This window comes from Lissotriton vulgaris, chromosome 6 (genome assembly GCF_964263255.1).
Source record: "Lissotriton vulgaris chromosome 6, aLisVul1.2, whole genome shotgun sequence".
NCBI classification, from domain to species: domain Eukaryota; kingdom Metazoa; phylum Chordata; class Amphibia; order Caudata; family Salamandridae; genus Lissotriton; species Lissotriton vulgaris.
Genome location: NC_141694.1, coordinates 1713166420 through 1713188057, shown reverse-complemented (window position 1 = coordinate 1713188057; position 21638 = coordinate 1713166420). Strand labels below are relative to the sequence as shown.

The window sequence follows — 21638 nt, the reverse complement described above, 5'->3', positions numbered from 1 at the left end:
CTCAACCTGATGTTCCCTTAAGAAATCACCCAGGCCCTGATACTGGGTTTTGGGTACCCTGTGCAGAACCCACACTCACTCCTCCTCCTCTGAGGCAGGACGCGAGCCCCTACGCCCCTCCCACTACACTGAGACCTAGCCGGGCTACACTGAACCTCTTCCATCACACAGGACTGGAAGTTACCTGAGCCACTCTTGTTGGAATCACTCCCCAATGCTGCCTCAGACCCTCTGGAATCCACCAAAGGGTCAGCCTCCAATGTGAGCTCCCTTGATTCCTGAGTTTTAGTTGCTCCCTGTTCCTGAGTTTCAGCTATTCCTTGTTTTTGAGTAGCACCGCTTGGAGCAGTAGCTACAGTAGCTGTAGCAATTCCTTGTTCCCGAACAGCACTGCTTGGAGTTCTCATTTGATTCCTGAGTTCCACGAAGGAATGAAGGCCGTCGCCCACTGGATGAAGATCAGCCGTCTGAAGCTGAACTTGGACAAGACGGAGATCCTCATCCTCGGCTCCAACCCGTCAGCCTGGGACAACTCCTGGTGGCCAACGGCACTGGGGGCAGCCCGACTCCCACCGACCACGCATGCAACCCTGGGAGTCATCCTCGACTCAACGCTCTCAATGACCAAGCAAGTCAACGCCGTCTCCTCCTCCTGCTTCAACACCTTCCACATGCTCCGCAAGATCTACAGATGGATCTACGACTGATCCTCGATGTACCACGACAAGGCCACATCACCCCTCACCTGAGAAACCTGCACTGGCTCCCCATCAACCAGAGGATATCCTTCAAGCTCCTCATACACGCACACAAGGTACTCCACAAGACCGGCCCAGTCTACCTCAACAGACGGCTCTCCTTCTACACCCCCAACCGCCAGCAATGCTCCGCCGACCTCTCACTCACCACCATCCTGCGCATCCGAAGAACAACCACCAGCGGGAGATCCTTTTCCCACCTCGCCACCAAGACATGGAACACCCTCCCACTGAGCCTACCTACGACACACACAAGACCTACTGACCTTCAGGAGGATACTAAAGACCTCGCTGTTCGATGAGTAGCGGACCCCACCTCCCCCCTCCCTCCCCCCAGCGCCTTGAGACCCTCGCGGGTATGTAGTGCGCTTAACAAATGACTGATTGATTGATTGATTGACTGAGTTACAGCTATCCTTATTTCTGAACTAGCACTACCTTCAGTGTTTACTTGATTCATGTTCCTGAGCTATGGCATTCCTTGTTCCTGAATTAGCACGTTCTTTAGTGCTACATTGACTCCTGATCCTTAGCTACTCTTTGTTTCCTTGATTCCTGAACTAGTACTATTTAATGCATCATTGAATCCGCTCAGCTATATTTCCCTTGTCCCAGTTCCTGCTTTTCTTCCCATTATCTCTGTTTCAGTCCTCAATTTGCTGTCTCCTGTTCTACTGTCTTGCTTCTAGTTTCCTTGTATGTTTGTTACTTGTAGCCCGCCAAGTATGTCCATGTTTCCATTCTTTCCTGTTAAGCACTCCTCCCTGCTAGCTTTTTGTCTATTGTGCCTGTGTATTTAGTTCTATGCCCTTGCTGTTACTGCCTTGCGTGTTCCTGTTTGATCGCCAGGATCCATGGGCATAGCTGACAAACTAGGTGGTGTTTCTTGTCTACTGTGACTATTGTCTTTGAGTTACATTTATAACATCGCCATAGGTATCCGCTCCACAGACCCTGCCTTTGGAAGTATATCCTATATGTTGGTATTTGCAGTCAGTATCTGTAACAGCAATTGTGAGTGAGGAACTTAATGACGTTGAGTCTTACCATGTGGAGCTCCCGAATGCTTTACCCCACATTAACTTTATTGTTAACACCATCGATGCTAGTGTTATTTTCCTCCTGTGCTGATATATCTTGATTCCCATTGTTCATGACGAGCTCAGCTCGTCATGAGTGTATGGAGATGTACATCATGACGAGCTGAGCTCGTCATGAGCGTCGAAGGAGTTAATGTTATGTGTACAGATATATCTTGCACGTTCGTCCTGAGTGTAGTAAGTCTGAATGCTAAATTGCCTCTCGAGTGCCCATCCTTTACGAGTCTTAGTCATCTTGTTCACTTGTGCTGGTTTCTCCTTTAGATCCCTTTTCTCCTCTGACTTACTTCTCCTTTCTGCTTATATTTTCTACCTAGTCGTTAATGCTTGCTCAAGTCCCTGACTGTGTTCCAGACCTAGCCTTGGACAGTCCTTGACAATTACCTCCTTTTCTTTTGTTGGTCCATTGAGGTAACTTGGTTGTCATTGTGCTCCCGAACATCATAGTCGCAGAACATTTGCCTGTGGTCGAGTGAGGTGTTGAACGATAGGCTCGTCGGGTGGAATTCAACACAATTTGCAAATTGGGCTTTTCAAGAGTTGCACGCTGTACTGCGTTCTTTAGCATACTGCTAAAACTTTCAAGGAGACTTTTGGCCTGCGGCCACAAAGGTGTACTCTTCTGATGCTTTACATTCAGATGCTCCAGAAAATCCTTGAATTCTCTACTGTTGTTCAGCGGGCCATTATCTCACTTCAAAATGGCTGGAATGTGTATGTTGCAAAAATGCTGTCAGATCTCGCAATGACTCGTTCATGAGTTATGGATGAGAAATCTTGTGTTAATGGAAATTGAGAGTACTCATTCACAATTGCCATCAAATTATGCCTATTGACGAGTTGACCAAAGAAATCGATGGCTATTCACTACCATGCATGCTTAGGGAGTTCTGACATGGTAAGATTATGTTGAGTAATGTTCGTAGAAAGGCAGTTACATAGATGACAGGTCTTGATTTCCTTTTCAACCCTGTCATCTAAAAATATGGAAACCAAAGTAGCGCTCAGAGGGCACTGTTGGTGGCAACAATACTGCAACGTCCTTCATGAGCCACTTTGATTATCTTCTGTCTTAGACTCTCTGAAATTAGGATTTGTGATCCTCTCCATATAACTCCTTCCTGATTTATAGACCGTTCATCTTTAACATTTTTGTACTTTAGGTATTCAGCATCACTTGTAAGAGGTTGAGCATGTTGGTTCCACGATTGCTGTGTAAATATATCTTTAGACTTCAGCATGTCACTGTCAAGGCTCGTGGCAGATATTATCTGTACTAATGATGTGGCAGCTGGCATATTTGACAATACAATAAAATTAATGTATAGTTCAGTCGTCTTAGATGGAGTACCTTTGCCTTGTCTAGGCACTCCGGAAAAGTAGTCAGCAGAGTTTTGATCCTTCCCTGGACGATGTACAATGATGTAATCATACTCTTGTAATCTGAGTCCCCACCATTCAATGAGAGGAGACATCTTGGTTTTTGGATTGCAAAAGGTAATCCATAACGTTGATGATCAGTTACCAGTGTAAAGGGCTTTCCATGATGGAACGCATGGGAATGACCACAGGCCCATATCACAAGCAAACTTTATTTCTCTGGTTGAGAGTAAGCATGTTCTGTTTGGGACAAACGTTTACTGGCATATGCCATGATATGCCTTCGAGCATGTGGTTGTCAGCAGTAGCTAATCCAACGGGGCTAGCGTCAGCAACATTCTCTGTGTGAAGCTTTTGGTTGAAATAAGCAATTTCAGTAGCAATTTTAATGGCTTGTTCACTTTTTTTTAAACTTCTCTCACATTCCTATGACCACTTGAATGAAACATTTTTTTATCATTCACTCCTGTAAGGAACCACTTATGGTCACAAAGTCTCATATGTATCTTGGATAATAACTGGCCATGCCAAGAAATTAATGTATCATAGAAACATTTTGTGGGGATCAGCATTAGACAGTGCTGTACTTTTGCAGCATCAGGTGTCATGCCCCCATCCGAAAAGATGTGGGCAAATAATTTTAATTGAGTCTTGTGGAACTCAAACGTGTCTGCATTCAAAGTCAGGCCAGCATCAGTCAGTAAGTGACATACTTGAGTGAGAGATTTATTATGCTCCTTTTGTGACGCTCCCAATGAATATGTCATCAATATAGTTGAATGCATTCACTACCAGCTGTATAACATGTTGAATGATGTCTTGGAAAAGTTCTGCAGCCAGTGACCCACCAAAACTGAGGATTATACATCAAAGCAGACCTACATGTGTAGAAAAGGCTGTAATAAACTTGTAATCTTCTTCGAGTTCCAACTAATGAGAATACTTTTGCACTATTTAGCTGCGTTATTATGCCAGCAATTTGTAGAACTGGATGTTCTTGTTGAATTGCCTTGTTTGCTTGACGCATATCAACACACATGCATACAGCCCCTTCAGGTTCCTGTTTTGGGCACTACCACTATGGGAGAAACCCATGGCGTCGGACCAGTTAAATGCTCCATAATGTCATGTTTAATGAATGATTCAATTTATTTTTCAACAGCTTCTTGTAAATGAAAAACTACATGTCTATGTCTCTGAGCAACAGGACGGACATCATCATTAATGTGTATATTTACTTTAAAAGTCTTTAGCATTCCCAAACCATGAAACCATGAAGGTAGTATATTTACTATTTTGAGGTGAGCATTCAGGTTGTAATCCCAGGAAATCAGTCCTATATCAGCAGCAGTACTGAAACAGAGCATAGCATTCCCAAACCATGAAATAATGAAGGTAGTTGACTTACTATTGTGTGGTGAGCATTCAGGTTGTAATCCGCAGAAATCAGTCCTATATCAGCAGCAGTACTGAAACAGAGCACATAGGCAATTGCTTCTGTACCTTGGAGCACATGGGTGGTACTTACACCTTCGTTTTCTTATCCTTCATTGTCGCTACAAATGAACCATGACTTTTTATGGGCATCAATGCAGCCCTTGTGTACACTTTGGTTTTTGAGGTAAAGGAGACAATTCATATTTCTCTACAGGTATTATGTTTATAGATGCGCTACTGTCGATGATTAAAGGTACTGAGCAGTCATTTATTTTTTATGTTCTTGTCAGGCAATATTTGTATGACTTTGGTGCTTTGGCATGTTGACTTTTCTTTTACTGTCATTTTTCCTCGCATGCGTCCAGTCCGACAGGCGCTCTTTTCTCTACAGTAACCATTTACATGGCACAATAGTCTTCCTCACCTTCACTGGATACTGAGGCAGACAAACTGTTTGATGATGATGTAGAATCGACTTCCTTCAGTGTCAGTTTGCCTCAACTGATGTCGCCGCTTGGCCTTGTGAGGTTGCGTTGAATGTTGCCTCTGGAATGTTCTGGTAGCCGTTTTGTTTTTGCACCGTGGCACACTTGCTTTATTCTCCACTTTACAAATTGTCACAAAATGGTTCTATTTCCCACAGCCTTTATATATCTGTCGAATGGCAGGACATTTACCTTCATATGGAAACAAAAATCCACATCTAAAACATCACTTCTTTTTACTTGTGAACTACACTTTGTGTCCTTCAATCTTTTGTTTTAGCTTACTTTTTATGCTCATGTCTGTTTCACTTTGGGCACCTCCGAACTCCATGTCAGTGGCTTGCATTTCAGCATTCTCCTTAGCTCTGTCAGCCATCAGCACTCACTCCAGACTAAGTTTCTCTCTGAAATGTAATCTGAATGAATCTGACAATCATCCATCAATAACTCTAAGGTGCATAGTTTCCTCATCATTAAATTAATTGAACTTGCAGTGTTTGGTGAGCATATCAAGTCTCTCCATAGAATCATCAATGGTTTCACAAACTTTTTGATATTCTTGACTGAATTTATCTTTTGTAATCAACATTTGGTACTGGATTAAACTTTAAATATTTTGTTTTTGTAATCTGACAATATGTACCCAGTTCACAGCATTTTCTGTTATTTATAACAACAAATATTATTGATTTTCGATGGTACAAGGGCGGCCAGTGCCCGAAGAATACATTTGATACATATCACTTTACAACCATCTGATTATATGCACAAATCAAACTTCACAGCATTTTTTTCATGACTTCTTTCACACCATCATCGGCAAGATGTTTTTAGATACTTGATAATCTTTTTGTTATCAATCTCTTCAAGCCCATCAATGAAATCATCAAATGTCCCTATCCACGCAGGCCATCTCTTGCCTATATTTATCTTTTTGGCAGTATTGAAAGGTAGCAGCAGTTTCAAGAATGCAACCGCGTTCTACATTAGTGTGGAACACAATGACACCACGGGTGGATCCTTGTGACTCTTCTTAGACAACTCATCTGTGAGACCTTGCGCCGTACTGGCCTCGTCTTCATCTTTAATGATAGCTGGTAATGTGACTTTCTTCGCAGCCATCTGAAAACTTTCACAATTCCGAAAGTCGCTCCCGGCTCCTTATTTTCCAAATTCCTGTGAGGTTGTTCTGAGCCTCACTCTGCACCTTTATGAGTGAGCCGCTTAAGGTATAGGCGGCTCTGTAAACAAAACCCTGAACACTTCTTTTTGAGCCACCTTCACCAAGTAGCAGTATGAGGCCTCGCTTCAGGGCATGCAGTAAGTTCATTTTTCCCTTTTGCCTAAACATCAATTTGCTTTATGTAAAACCTGGTTTATCGCTACCTTGCAGCGTTTCCGTTTGCAGAGTTATTTTGTAGTTTATCAACAGCTGTTCTTTATAAACCAGGTTGAATTCACTTTCAGCGTCACCACTCCATATAATGTATAACTTTAACTTGTGTGGCAGCACAGTACCTTCGTATGGCTTGTCCACCAGGTTCTCAACTATCCAACTGTAAATTCTTTGCAACGCTTTCTCTGTCTTCAACGGTTGGTGTTGCACTTTGACTCCATGTGTATGAAGCGCCTTCTCTACTCGATCTTCGACAGAGTTCACAAGTGGCATGCAGGAGAAACCTGCTTGGACCACTGCAAATTCTCTGGGAGAGCATAGTTGTTTTTCAGGTTACTTATTCCCTACCTTGTTACCATTTGTAGCGTCTTCCCAACCTGGGCACCTGCCAATAACCACACCACACACAGAGCTTACTATTAGACGTCTTTATTCAGCTATGTGTAACTTCTAAATCAAGCTTTCATGGCATTGCTCCCTGACACCTATGTCACAGCTCAACGAAGTCCATTAGGAGCCAAAAGGATTCAGTTCTAAAACAATTGCAAAAAGCTACAATACCGTTTAGCTTTTACTCCAGGCATACTATTTTGGAGTCAGTTGCATTAGAAATTTTGAGAAGAACTGCTTTCTCAAACCAGAAATAACCCCAATTTCCAAGTCGCTGCCTCCTTGTTCAGATCTTGTGACCAAGGGCTATCCAAAGTGTTCTTCATTCTTTAGGCGCCATCATAGCTTCCCTAACGTTGCATATACATTGCTCTTTGCAACATGAATATTTTCATCTCAAGCCTTTCCCTCAAATGTAGATTTTCTGTCCTTGGTTACCACTGACCCAGTATCACGAAGTTATAGTTACAGAACATTGAATTTAATGAATCTCATTTGGCATCAGTCTTTATGGATATTTTTACAACAGTTTGAAAGAATATGAATATGTATAATATCTAGCTCTATCTCAGTAATGGCTATTGCGGGATTGTGTATATTCAGATTTTGCCACACTTGGCCTCTTTCATCTCATTCGTGACAATACCTTGTCTCTTACAGAATGGAGCCGATGACCTGCAGACGAAAGCAGACCGAGTGGTACAAAAAAGCATATGCACATCACTGGCACGGAAGTTCCCCCGCTTGACAATCATTGGAGAAGAGGTTTGTATTATACTTTTCTTTTTATCTGGAGTGTTTACTGAATACAGATTGTAGCCCTCAAGAGCAGTGGACTGGTGTACCTAGGAACAGGCCCATATGAGGCTCATATTATGATATGTTTATACATAACCTTTGAAAGGCCATACAGAAAGATATGGGTAAATCAATCCTTGGGTGATTGGTACATAGATGTTTGAGGCAGGTCTTGGATTGTTCCTGAAAAACAGTAAGGTCGGGCCTAATGTTTGTGGTGTGGGCTTTGTTCCAGCGAAGAGGTTGGTTTATTTTACTGATGCATGTTTCCAAATGCTAAATATTTAAAAGAAGCAGAAAGAGAGGGCAAAGTGGAGAAGGATGGTTTAGTCCACCAAGACTAAATCTGTTTTATTAGCTATTCAATTATAAAAAATGTTGCTTCAATCTCCTTTTTAAATTCTTACCCTAGGCTGGGCAGAGAGGGCAGTAGCCACTTTCTGTGAAAGATGTGTTCACTTGGCATGCCTCTTTAACCTCCAATCTAAGCTCTAGATTTACAGTCTGTGTAAATGGGTATCCTTAATATACAGGTAAGATTTTTATGTTCACTGAGGTAGGAATAAAAAAAATCTACAGCAACTTTACAGTTACTTACCAGGATATCACTATAGGGCAGGGAGGCATGCTCTCTATAGCAAGGAAGAAGACTTTACACCCCGGCAGTGATAAAGATGCTCCCTCATAATTGGACATCCTGCTCTATACAAACCTTGTCCTCAGACATGAGCTTTGGGTAGGTGCAATGTTTGGCCTCATTCAAGTAAAATCCCAAATACTGGTGCCGTTTAGGCTTCTCATGTCTCCCTTCCCGTGTTACTTATGCACCTCACCAGGCTGACCTGTCTACTATGCTTTAGTACCTATGGGCTTAGGAGCCACATATAAGTCCAAAGCTAACTAGTATCAATCTAAATCGAAATGGAAGAGGTTTAACATAATGCCAGGTCACTCCGATGCACCCTGGATACTGATTTCACCCTAAAGGAACACATTGGAGAGAAACCCAAGCTGTGCTTGGACAAGCTCTCTGAAGTGAAACCATTCTTCTGAGTAAGCAACTTCAGAGCTACCGTCCACTGTGTTCTTGGCTTTGGATGTTGGCAAATCCCTTCTCGGTGGCCTTCTAGATTTTATATAGGCTTCCCTATGTGGCAACCTACATGCCACAGCACACCTCATCAAGAGTCTGAAAACAAATGACCACATCACCGACACCGACAGATTCCACTGGCTTCCCTTGCCAGCCCGTTCCATTTTCAAATCTAGCTGCATCACCTACAAATCTTTTCGACCGGCACCCAACCCTTTGCCTACAAAATCAGACTGACACAGAAGCGCAATTAGAAACATAAAATTAAGGTAATCTAGTATGAACTTGCACATTTACAAAAAGGGCCATCTGTAAATATGATCAAGGTTACAGTTATTTCTGTTTGTTGAATTGATCTGTAATGAATTGAAGTTTGTCTTGCCCAAAGAAACCCAGAAAACTGTTATAAAGTTACAAAGTACTTTATCTCATAGGTTGAAATTTTACAAATCTACCACCATTGCGTGTAAAACAATGCAGTGGTCATGATCCTCATTTTCCTCTTTTCTAACTGATTAGGAAATGTGGACTCTGAAAACTGAACAATACAAAATGTTTAAAACAACGCTTTCTCTTTTAAAGAGTTTGGAGAGCTGTGTGGGAGTCTCTTGTACATGCTTTTGCCAGCCATTACATATGTAACACCACCCATACCACACAATTCTCTTTTCCACCAATCGGGCACAGCACGGTTCCTGTGTACCTTATCCAGTTTAGAGATATTTTCGATTTTCTGGAACCCCGATTTCAATTTGGGATTCTTCATCAACTAGAAGGGTCTTGCCTTCTTCCATCTCAGAGTTCTATGTCCACAACAGCTGAAACAGACTTCTGTAGGTCTGACACTTGCTTCTCCAAAGCGGTCGTAGGACTTCAGCATGGTTGATTCCTAGTTCAAATGGCCTTGTGCGAACCTGTGGTCCCTTTCGTTCAACCTAGGTAAGGAGATCCTGTAAAGTTGTCTGAGCGGTAATTGGGCTTTACTCAGTCCAAAAAGATCTAAATTCCGATCTAGCGCTTGGAATTTCTCTTAATTGGTTGACATTACAGTCCATGCTGCTTAAGTAAGTTCAAGTTTGCCGCTGATCTTTGCAGGTACTATCCACTGCACAGGGTTGGAGAGCACACTATGTGAGCCATCACTCATGAACTCTGAACTCTGTTAGACACAGATCTATTCTAAATCATCAATGGTTACTTTTCTAGGCCTTAAGCCCTGAGGCTCTATTTTCTCTCCTCCAAGAGTATATTGTTCATGTTTTTCCTTACAGCGCCACTGCAATGTTATGTTTCAATAATCTGGACAGAACTCGGGTCCCAATGTACGTCGGTCACTGCGTTTTCAATCTTTACAAGTGAACATATTTTTTAAATATCCCCTTTTCCTTAAAGGAGTAAGGGCTGCATTAAAAAAATCACATTAAAAGAATTGACATTAGGAGACAAGAAGCAGTTTCTGCTCCCTCTGAGGCCACCCACCAGCGTTCACACATTGGAAACCGACCACAGGGACCACTTCCTCTTTGAAAACTGGTTACTACCACAAGTTCATTGTTGGTAACATTTAAAGGGTTTGGAATTGCAATTATGATTGCAGATCATTGATACAAATATGAGGGAACGTCACTTACACTTCCTCTCCTATTTGTGAGTGAGAATGGATAGCAAAAGCTATTTGTGAGTCAGAAAAAGTTTTCTGACTGACAAAATGGCTGTCCTACAATTAGTGATTGTTAGACGGGGACCCGGAGGGTCAGCCGAGAAAGGGGGGAGAGGTCTCCTGGCGAGGGCCCTCTCCTGCAATCGTACGGGCGAGCAACTTCCCCCCCCCACAGATAGACACCACACAGAGATAAGTTCTGCACACTTTGATATATATTCTTAGGCAAGGTAGCTGACGATACAGTAGGACCAGGATACGAGGATCCCGTCAATTCTAGTCTCTTTGGGGAAGAGGGTAGCGGGACAGTCTCAGTACCGGACAGGTACGGGGATAGCGGGTGTGGAGCTCACAATCCTCGAGCTGGTGTATTCGCAAGTAGGAGCCGCGGCAGCGCCAGCAGGCCTTCACGATGGTTCACGAAAGGATGAGCCGCGGCAGCGCCAGCAGGCCTTCACGATGGTTCACGAAAGGATGATCCGCGGCAGCGCCAGCAGGCCTTCACGATGGTTCACAAAAGGATGAGCCGCGGCAGCGCCAGCAGGCCTTCACGATGGTTCACGAAAGGATGAGCCGTGGCAGCGCCAGCAGGCCTTCAAGGTGGTTTACGACGAGGGGGAGCCGCGGCAGCGCCAGCAGGCCTTCAAGAGTGTTCACGAAGAGGAGCCGCGGCAGCGCCAGCAGGCCTCCAAGGATGAGTTCTTCTCGGTGTCTCTCGACTCCAGGATACAACTGCCTTCCTGCTCTGGAGCTGCCCCAGTTATAGGTCTGGCGCCCTTTGATGTCCGGACCCTCGCACTTGGAGGTCGGGAGGTCCGGGATGAGTGAGTCCAGACACCCAGCAGGGGGGTGGAGCCAGCGCCCAGGGAGGCTGGGGGGGGCGATCGAAACCTGGCGGAGGGGAGCCATCGACACTCCTTCTCCCATTGACCTGCCAAGTGGTTTCTGTACCCCCTGGGTGGATGGTGGTGCCTCTATGTCGGACTGGGCTAGGCCGGAGGCTGAGGTCGACCCGAGGCCACGAGGCCTGGTCGTGGAGGGTCCAAGATGGCGGCTGGGCCGGGGACGGTGGTTCGGGAGGGAACCCGGGCCAGCCGAGAGAGTTAGGATTAGGAGCCAATGTTCAGTCGGGGAAGAGCGGGGGGTTGACCCGGCGGCCTGTAGGTGTTGTTCTTGTCCGGGGAACAGGGGTAGCCGGGGTCCGCGACCCGCCATGCGGGGAGGGGTCGGGCATGTCACAAGGCCTGTCCAACATGCGTCCCCCTCAGCTGAAGGCAGGGAGAGTCACCCATCCTCTTGGGTAATCTCCTCGCCGAGGCGGAAGAATGAATGAATGAATGAAAATGGATTTATACAGCGCGGCTGCTGCCCTGGGGCGTCCAGGCGCTAGAGGAACCAGATGGGGGTGTAGTGAGGATAACAGAACTGGGGGGAGGGGGGAGGGGCTGAATTGTTACCGAGATTTGAACAGATGTGTTTTTAGTTGTTTACGGAATGAGGCGAGGTTGGGGTTAGATCTCAGATGAAGGGGAAGGGAGTTCCAGATTTTTGAGGCGTTGAAGGTGAACATTCTTCCGCCTGCTCTAGTCCTTTTAATTCTGGGGACTGTTGCCATGAAAGCCTGACTAGAGCGTAGGTCTCTGCCTGGATGATATTGGCTGACTAGGCTACGCATGATTTTGGGGCCCGAGTCCCAGAAGGCCTGGTGGGCAATATACATTGCTTTGAAAGTGACTCTTTTTCGTACTGGTAGCCAATGAAGGCTGGTCAGTGCCTCCCTAACTGAGGTTCTGCGGGGAATTTGCAGTAAGGTACGGGCCGCGCAGTTCTGTACCAGCTGCAGTCTGTTCAATGTGTACTCTGGGGCTCCCAGGTAAAGGGCGTTGTTCGAGTCCAGACGTGACTGTATTATGCCCTGTATGGCTGTTTGTTTTGCCTCCATTGGGAGCAGGGGGAGAACCTTCTTCAATGTCCGGAGAAGTCCAAAGCAGGTGGCAGAAAGCTTTGTGGCCTGAGTGTTAAGAGAGAGATTCCTGTCCAGCCATACCCCCAGGCTTTTGATGTTATCCTTCGGAACCGGGGGGGGCCTAGACAGGTGGGCCATAATGACTTGAAGAGGGTCGGGTCAGCCGGGCCGAGGAGCATAAGCTCCGTTTTGTCCCCATTGAGTTTTAGCGATGACAGGGTCATCCAGGACTTCACCTCCTCCAGGCATTTGGTTAGACCCCCTGACAGAGGATGTTGGGCTTCCTGCGCTAGGGAGACCACCAGCTGTGTGTCGTCCGCATAGGATATGATCTTAACTCCATACGGACGAACTACCTCAGCCAGTGGCCTCATATAGATATTAAAAAGCCCAGGGCTTAAAGAGGAGCCCTGGGGGACTCCACACTTCAGTGGTATGCTGGCGGAGACTGTTTGTCCGTCAAACACCTGGGACGACCTGTTGCTTAGGAAAGATTTTAGCCAGAGCCAGGCCTTGTCCATGATGCCGACGTTTGACATACGGTTCAGTAAGGTGTTATGACTGACCGTGTCAAACGCCGCGCTAAGATCAAGGAGGACCACTGCCACTGATCCTCCTTGATCAAGGATTTTCCTGGACTCCTCGACGACCATAAGGAGTGCGGACTCTGTTCCGTGCTTAGGCCTGAACCCTGTCTGGGTAGGGTCCAACAGCTGATTGTTTTCCAGATAGCTTACCAGTTGGAGGTTGATGTACTTCTCCGCAATTTTGCTCACCCAGGGGAGTAGTGAGATCGGACGGTAGTTGGCGAAGTCCGATGGATCTAGATTTGGCTTTTTTATTAGTGCTCGAACCATTGCCCATTTCCAGGCAGGCGGAACAATGGCAGAGTCAATGGATGCATTCACGAGATTCTTGATGATGGGTAGAACCGTCTGCGATGCGAGTAACATTGTCTCTGGAGGGGCCGGGTCGGTTGGAGAGCCGGATTTCACTTTCCGAGCCATAGATTCAACCATTTCCAGGTCCATGCAGGAAAAATGGTCAAGCGTGGAAGAGGAGGCTAGCTCAAGGTCTGACCCCCTGTTGTTATCCTGAGCTGTCGGAGAGGTAGTACTGATTGGGAAGGAAGTGTATATTTTATTTACTTTGGCCGAGAAGAATTCTGCCAAGTCGTTGCATTGGGAGACTGATTTCTCCTCGTGTACACTAGGGGGGGGGGGGGGGTTTGTCAGTTTCTGCAGAGTTTGGAAGATTTCCCAGGATTTAGAATTTGAGGCTAGGATCTTGTTCGAGAAGTATGCTGTTTGGGCAGTTTTTATCTCCTCTTTATATGCTTTTATTTCTTCCCGATATCGGGTTTTGTCCTCCATGGAGTCATTTAAGCGCCATTTTCTTTCTGCTTTTCGGCATTGGCGTTTTTTGTTCCTGAGGGCTTCCGAATACCATGGTGCTGTTTTGTGGGATCGTTTTGCCGTGGATTTCTTAAGGGGGAGGATGGTTTCAAGGGAGTGCAGAATCCAACTTTCATACTCCTGGTTTGCCAGACAAGGATCTTCGTTATTTGAGGGAAGTTTTTCCAATAGTTTGTTTGTCCATTCATCCACTTGTATCCGTGCCCACGATCTTGCATATCTAGTCGAGGGGGTTGGTGGAATGCGTTTCTCAGTGGACCAGGTGAAGGGCACCAGAGAATGGTCAATCCAGGGGAGGGGGAGTGGGGATTCAGTTGAGAGCTCCGCACAGTTGCTAAATACTGGATCTAAGAGGTGTCCTTTCATATGGGTTGAGGTGTTTACTCGTTGAGTGAGTTGTAGTGCGGCCAGGTCGTCGGCCAGGGTAGTGGCCGTTGAGTCTGATGGCGAATCAAAATGTAAATTAAGGTCGCCTAACATGGTGAAGTTGGCGGCAGTACAGATGCGTGGTGCCACTGTTGCTGGTAGACAGTTATGAAATTGTTTTGGGGGGCCGGGTGGACGGTATATCAAGGTGCCCGAGAGGCAGTGATTGGGGGAAAACTCCAGCGAGAAGGCTAAATTTTCACAGTCTGGAATGTTTTCCACAGTGAGTCTGCCGCGATATTGATCTTTAAATATGATTGCTAGTCCTCCCCCTCTGCCGTCTGGGCGGTCTTGACGAGTGATTTGATAACCAGAGGGGAGGGCGGCTACCACATCGGGGTCGGATTCAGGCGTTAACCATGTTTCCGTGAGAAACAGTGCGTCCGGCTTGCGTTCCTCCAGTAGGAGGGATATTTCCACCTTGTGTTTGGGAAGGGATCTACAATTTAAAAGGAGCATGCGGTATTCATGCTTCGGGGGTTTTTTCTGCCATATGGAGAGGGGCGCGCTACATTTTGGATAAGTAGCTGGAAGGGGTGTGGTGTCAAGATCATACCTCAAACATTCATGTCCCATGGGTCTCAAGTCGTGAAGGCGTCTGGGCTGTAGGCTATGGTCTCTTTTGCCTGGGTTGTTAGGGGTGTGGCCCCTGGCCCGGACGAGCGCAGACGAGCGCAGACGAGCTTGCCTTATGCGCGCCTTCGGCGCGCATTCGTCGCGCCTGCTGCGCTCGTCCGCTGCGCTTCCTGAATGGACACATGTTTATAGGAGGCAGATCAGGACGCGAGTGAGGGGGGCGTGGCCTATCCGGTGGGCGTGGCCTATGTCCTCGTAATGGCGGCGAGGTAAACAAACACTCTCCGGTGGCAGCGTATTGTTCAGCTGACCTCCAGGGGTTTGTGCAGTGCTAGGTGCTCAAGGGGTGAGTGCAGCGAAGCGCTTTGTAAAAACACACAACAGCAATTTACAATTTTAAAAATGCAGCGTTTCCGCTCTACTCCCGGCTCAAGCCTCAGGAGGTTCCTTTTTTACAATGAGCAGCGCTAGAATTCAGCGCGCTTTTGTATCAAGACGCGAGTGAGGGGGGCGTGGCCTATCCGGTGGGCGTGGCCTATGTCCTCGTAATGGCGGCGAAGTAAACAAACACTCTCCGGTGGCAGCGTATTGTTCAGCTGACCTCCAGGGGTTTGTGCAGTGCTGGGTGCTCAAGGGGTGAGTGCAGCGAAGCGCTTTATAAAAACACACAACAGCAATTTACAGTTTTAAAAATGCAGCGTTTCCGCTCTACTCCCCGCTCAAGCCTCAGGAGGTTCCTTTTTTACAATGAGCAGCGCTAGAATTCAGCGCGCTTTTGTATCAGGACGCGAGTGAGGGGGCGTGGCCTATCCGGTGGGCGTGGCCTATGTCCTCGTAATGGCGGCGAGGTAAACAAACACTCTCCGGTGGCAGCGTATTGTTCAGCTGACCTCCAGGGGTTTGTGCAGTGCTGGGTGCTCAAGGGGTGAGTGCAGCGAAGCGCTTTGTAAAAACACACAACAGCAATTTACAGTTTTAAAAATGCAGCGTTTCCGCTCTACTCCCGGCTCAAGCCTCAGGAGGTTCCTTTTTTACAATGAGAAGGAAGAAGCGGGACAGGCCGTCTGCGTTGGTGTGGTCTTGGCCGGGGCGATGCTCCACAGTGAAGTCCATCCCTTGCAGGGAGATGGACCAACGTAACAGCTTCGGATTCTCTCCCCGCATCTGCATCAGCCATTGCAGTGGTCGGTGATCTGTTTGCACCCGGAAATGGGTACCGAAGAGATAGGGCCGGAGCTTCTTGAGGGCCCACACCACTGCGAAGGCCTCTCGCTCTATAGTGCTCCAGCGCTGTTCTCGGGCCAACAGGCGGCGGCTGATGAAGGCCACTGGCTGGTCAACGCCCTCGGTGTTGAGTTGGGAGAGGACGGCCCCAATGCCATGATCGGAAGCATCCGTCTGCACTATGAATTCTCGGCTGTAGTCAGGGGCTTGGAGCACGGGGGCAGAGCACATGGTGAATTTGAGTTTCTCAAAGGCAGTCTGACACTCAGGGGTCCAGTGTACTTTCGTGGGTTTTTTTTTGGATGTGAGTTCTGTGAGGGGCCCCACAATGCTGCCATAGTCTCTTACGAAGCGCCTGTAGTATCCGGTGAGCCCCAGGAAGGCTCGGACCTCTGTTTGGGTTACCGGTGGCTCCCAGGCCTGAATGGCGGCGATCTTGAGTTGGAGAGGGGCCACCAGGCCACTTCCCACCTCGTGCCCCAGGTAGGTCACGGACCCTTGGCCGATTTGGCACTTGCTGGCCTTGATTGTTAGCCCTGCCCGCCGGAGGGCGTTCAGGACCTCCCGGAGGTGTTGGAGGTGTTGGAGGTGTTCTGCCCATTGGCGGCTGTACACGGCAATATCGTCCAGATAGGCAGCGCTGAATTCCTCCAGTCCCGCCAAGACTTTGTTTACGAGCCTCTGGAAGGTGGCGGGGGCGTTTTTCATTCCGAAGGGCATCACCGTGAAGTGGTAGTGGCCATCCGGGGTGGAGAAGGCGGATCGCTCCCGGGCCCCGGGGGTGAGGCCGATCTGCCAATAGCTCGCTGTTAAATCAAAGATGCTCAGGTAGCGGGCGGCCCCCCATGGGGTCGATTAGTTCATCTGCTCGGGGAATGGGGTGAGCGTCTGTCCTGGTGACGGCCTTCAGACCCCGATAGTCCACACAAAACCGGAGCTCTGGGGGCAACGCCAGGGGCGGCGGCCTTAGGGACCAGCACGACTGGGCTGGCCCAGGGGCTGTCGGAGGGCTCGATCACTCCGAGAGCCAGCATCTTGGAGACTTCCGACTGGATGCAGGCGCGTACTCGATCGGGTACCCTGTACGCCCGGTGCCGGATAGGGGGGCTATCCCCGGTGTCGACATCGTGGAGGCACCAGGGGGTGACCCCAGGGATGAGGGAAAATAGGTTGGCAAACTGTTGAAGCAAGTCTTGGCAGTCTTGGCGTTGCTCTGGGGACAAGGCAGCGGAGAGGTGGACTCCTTCCACGGAGCCATCTGTTTCGAGGTTCCTCAGGAGCCGAGAAGGGGCTCGGAGTCCTTCTCAGCCCCACTGTCGGTAGCCATCAGGAGGCTAAGTTCAGAGCGTACAAAGTGGGGCTTAAGTCTATTGGCATGAAGAACCCGGAGAGGGTTTCGGGGGGATTCCAGGTCCACCATGTAGGTGACGGGGCCCTTGCGCTCCACCACTTTGAAGGGTCCCGTCCATTTGTCCTGGAGGGCGCAAGGTTCGACCGGGGACATCACCCAGACCTGCTGCCCTGGCTCGAACTCAATGGATGAGGCATTTTGGTCATACCAGCGCTTCATGTCTTCTTGGCTGGTTTCGAGGTTTGCTTTGGCGTGTTCCCTGAACCGCCGGGTCTGGTTCCGGAGGGTCAAGAAGAATTTGTACACATCTGGGGGAGTCTTCTGGGGGGTCACTTCCCACCCCTCTTTGACCAGGCTGAGCGGGCCCCGGACGGGGTGCCCATACAGGAGCTCGAAAGGGCTGAAACCCAGGGATTTTTGGGGGACCTCCCTCAATCAATCAATCAATCAGTGGCACTTATAGAGCGCGCTACATACCCATAGGGTCTCAAGGCGCTGGGGGGGGGGGGGGGTGCCGCTACTGCTCGAACAGCCAGGTCTTCAGCTTCTTCCTGAAGGAGAGGTGGTCTTGGGTCAGGCGCAGGTCGGACGGGAGGCAGTTCCAGGTCTTGGCGGCCAGGTAGGAGAAGGACCTTCCTCCTGTAGGCAAACAGGAGGCATGGGAGCAGCACGTCCCATTGGGGGCGTAGGGGCTCCTCCAGGCCCATGATCATGCCCTTGAGGGTGCGATTGAATCGTTCTACTAGTCCGTTTCCTTGCGGGTGGTAGGGGGTCGTAAATTTGTAGGTGACCCGCACTGTTGCCATAGGGACTTCATGTACCTGGAGATAAAGTTCGTGCCCCGATCACTGACGACCTCTCGGGGGAAGCCCACCCGCGAGAAGATCCCCATCAAGGCTCGGCCCACCACGGGCGCTGTCACGGTCCGGAGAGGGATAGCTTCGGGATAGCGGGTGGCGTGGTCCACCAGGACAAGTATGAACCGGGGTCCTTGCGCTGTGCGGGGCTCCAGGGGCCCCACGATGTTGATTCCCACCCGCTCAAAGGGGGTGGTGACGATGGGAAAGGGTTGCAGGGGGACCTTCAGTTTCCGGCCGCTCTTCCCGCTGGCCTGGCAGGTGGGGCAGGCCCGGCAGTGGTTCATTACATCGTTCCGCATTTTCGGCCAGTAGAAATGGGTCACCAGGCGGCTGTACGTCTTGTCCTGCCCCAGGTGCCCGGCGAGAGGCACATTGTGGGCCAGGTTCAAGAGGAAGTCTCTGAACCGGAGGGGGACCACCAGCACCCGGCTGGCTCCCAGTTCGGCAATCGTTTGCTCGCTGTAGAGCAGCCCGTTGTCCCAGTAGATCCAGTGGGCCCCCGAGGCATCCCCTGCGCTCTGGGCAATGGCTTGCTGTCGGAGCCCCTCGAGGGAGGGACACGCTCTTTGCTCTTGGCTGAACTGTTCCTGCGTGGGGCCACCTTCTTGGCGCCACTGGGCCAGCTCCGGGAGGTCTTGGAGTTGGTCAGGGTCTTCGTTGTTGAGCCCTGGAGGACCGGGCTCAGGTGTGGTTTCTTCTGCGACGATCGGCGGAGGAGGTTCGGGCCACTCTGGTTCCTCCGTGAGGGGGATGGCGCGGGCAGCCATGGATCGGGTCGTTGCACAGACCCATTCAGGGAGGCCAAGCATCCCCAGGTGTTCTCTTCGCTCAGCGGCTGCCCAGGGGGAGCTCTCGAGATCGTTCCCCAGGAGGCAGTCCACGGGGGCATCGTCTCGGACGGTCACCTTCAGCATGCCTGACACCCCCCCCCCCCCCCCCCCCCCCCCCCCCCCCACTCGAAGGGGATGCGGGCCATCTGGCACAGGCTTTCGGAGTTGTCCCCAGACCGCACGGGACAAAGTACATTAGGTATTGTATTGTATTGTAATTGCATTTATATAGCGCTTACTACCCCTGACGAGGCGTCGAAGCGCTTTTTCGGCGGGTAGCACGCTACTCCGGGACCAACAGAGAGATTAGTGTTGAATTAGTATAGTGAAACATGCAAGTACATTTTAAGTGGTGGAAAGGTTAATCAGTTATTTGGATTTGGAATGATAGCAGAAGGATAGAGTAGGACAAAGGTTTGTATTTATTTATCGCTCGCTTGTTGACGCATGCTATTCAGGGAGCCTATAGAGGATTAGTGGTGAATTAATATGGTGAAATATGAGGTAATTTCAGTGGTGGATATTAGTCTGTTACTTGGAGTGAGAAGGATAGCGGATGGGTAAAAGGGGAAGAAAGATTTGCATTCATATAGCACTTGTTACCCCTGATGGGCGTTGAAGCGCTTTTCTGGCGAGTAGCACGCCACTCCGGAACCCATAAAGGGTTAGTGTTGAAAATTAGTATAGTATAAATATGAAGTAATTTGAGTAGTAGATATGTTATTCAGTTATTTGGGTAGTATATTAGTATAATTGAATATGGAATATGGAATTTGAGAAGTGAAACATGTTAGTCTGTTAATTTTTATTGAAAAAGAATAGTGGAGGGATAAAAGAGTGAAGGATTTTTTTTTTTTTTTTTCTTTTTTAAAGTCTTAGCAGTAGGAGGAAGCTTTTGGATGAGTAAAAAGGAGTTTTGGAGGGAAGGGGTCAGAGGGGAGAGTTTGTAAAAAGAGGTGTCAGATGATGCAAGGAGGTGTAGAGCAGGAGAGAGTCTAGAAAAGGTTATTTTGGCGATCATAGTAGTGGTGTGGGGTTTGGGCTAAATGAGAGAGTGGATGTAGATGATATGTTGATAGATCTATAGGATGAGAGATAGGGTGTTGCATTAGAAGGAGTAGTAGAAAGAAGTTTGAGAGGAGTCAGAAGGTTGGGGTAGAAGATATGAGTGAGGTATAGGCTGAGAAATAGGCTAGTGCATTGGAAACGCTAAATTAGAAGAAAGAGATAAGTATATAGATCCATAACCACATTAAAAGTATATAGATATATAAAAAAAAGTAAGTATATTTAGATTAAATATATTGATAGAGGCACAGGATGAAAAATAGGGTAGTGCATTGGATATGCTTTTTCAGGAGAAAAGTAACAGACACACAGATCCAAGTACATGGAAGGTACATAGATGTACAATGGAAGTATGTACATGTAGACCAAAAATTATTTTTATTTATTGATGATGATGATTATTATTATTTTTTTTTTTTCCTTCTCTTAACAACATAATTAGGATTTGATCAGGGGTCACCAGATGGCAGCGGACGGCGGTCACACTGGCCCCTGTGTCACGGAGGGCTTCCGCCCGGCGTCCATTTATGGTGACCCACTGGCTGTATTTCTGCGTGTTGGCGGGGATGGGGGCCCGCGGGACCATGTCCCTTTCCCCTAGACATACCAGGGACATGGCGGCAGGCTCCCACTCGGGCTGGTATTGTTTGCGCTCCTCCTGTTCTTCGTCGCCCTGCTCCTCTCCTAGGGCGACGGCGGTGATCTGGCGGTTTGCTGGACTCTGGTTTCTCGGGCAGGTTGGATCATTGGCGTAGTGGCCGGGTCGCTGGCATTTGTGGCAGACAATGTTGGCGCGGAATCCTGGTCGCATCGGAGTGTTTCCTCTTCCGGCCGGGGGCGGGGTGTTGCTAGTAGGGGGCACCGTGACGGTGTCCCGACCCCGACCCTGGCCTCCTCCTCCCCCCGTGGGCGGTGGGGCCCTTGGGAGGCTCTGTTCTGTTCGCCTGGCCAACTCCGAGGGACCCATGTGCTCTCCCATCGATCCGCTTCGATGGCAAGCTTCCGGGGTTCAGTCAGTTTGCTATCGAGGAGATGCTGCCTTAGTTCCGCGAAACAATTATTGGAGAGGTGCTCCCACACAATAAGGTCAAATAATTGTTCGCAAGTGGTGACCTGGCTGCCTTTGATCCATCCCTCGAAGGCTCGGCTAAAAAAGTTCACGTACTCCACCCAGGTGGTACCGGGGATTCTCTTACAGTCTCGAAATCGCTGCCGGTACATCTCGGACGTGAGTCCATAGCGAGTGAGAAGGACGGCCTTCATGTGTTCGTAGGATGTCATCTCGTGGTCGGGGAGCTGTAGCAGGGGCATCCCTTCCTTCGTTGACTAATCTTCCCCATAACCCGGCTCCTCAGTCTTTTCGTGGTATTCGGTGGGAGATCATGGCTACCTCGTAGGCCTTAAACCATTGCTGGATATCGTCGT

At 48.6% G+C, this 21638-nt stretch overlaps 1 protein-coding gene across 4 annotated transcripts in view; it reads left to right on the top strand.

Annotated features, from left to right (window-relative positions):
- BPNT1 (3'(2'), 5'-bisphosphate nucleotidase 1) overlaps positions 1 to 21638 on the top strand; it is a 238623-nt gene that overhangs the window by 107840 nt on the left and 109145 nt on the right. For all 4 annotated transcript variants that reach the window (XM_086927922.1, XM_086927923.1, XM_086927920.1 and 1 more), the window contains exon 3: positions 7607 to 7711. In XM_086927922.1, coding sequence (XP_086784048.1) covers positions 7607 to 7711 — 105 coding nt within the window. The remainder of the gene's footprint in view (positions 1 to 7606; positions 7712 to 21638) is intronic.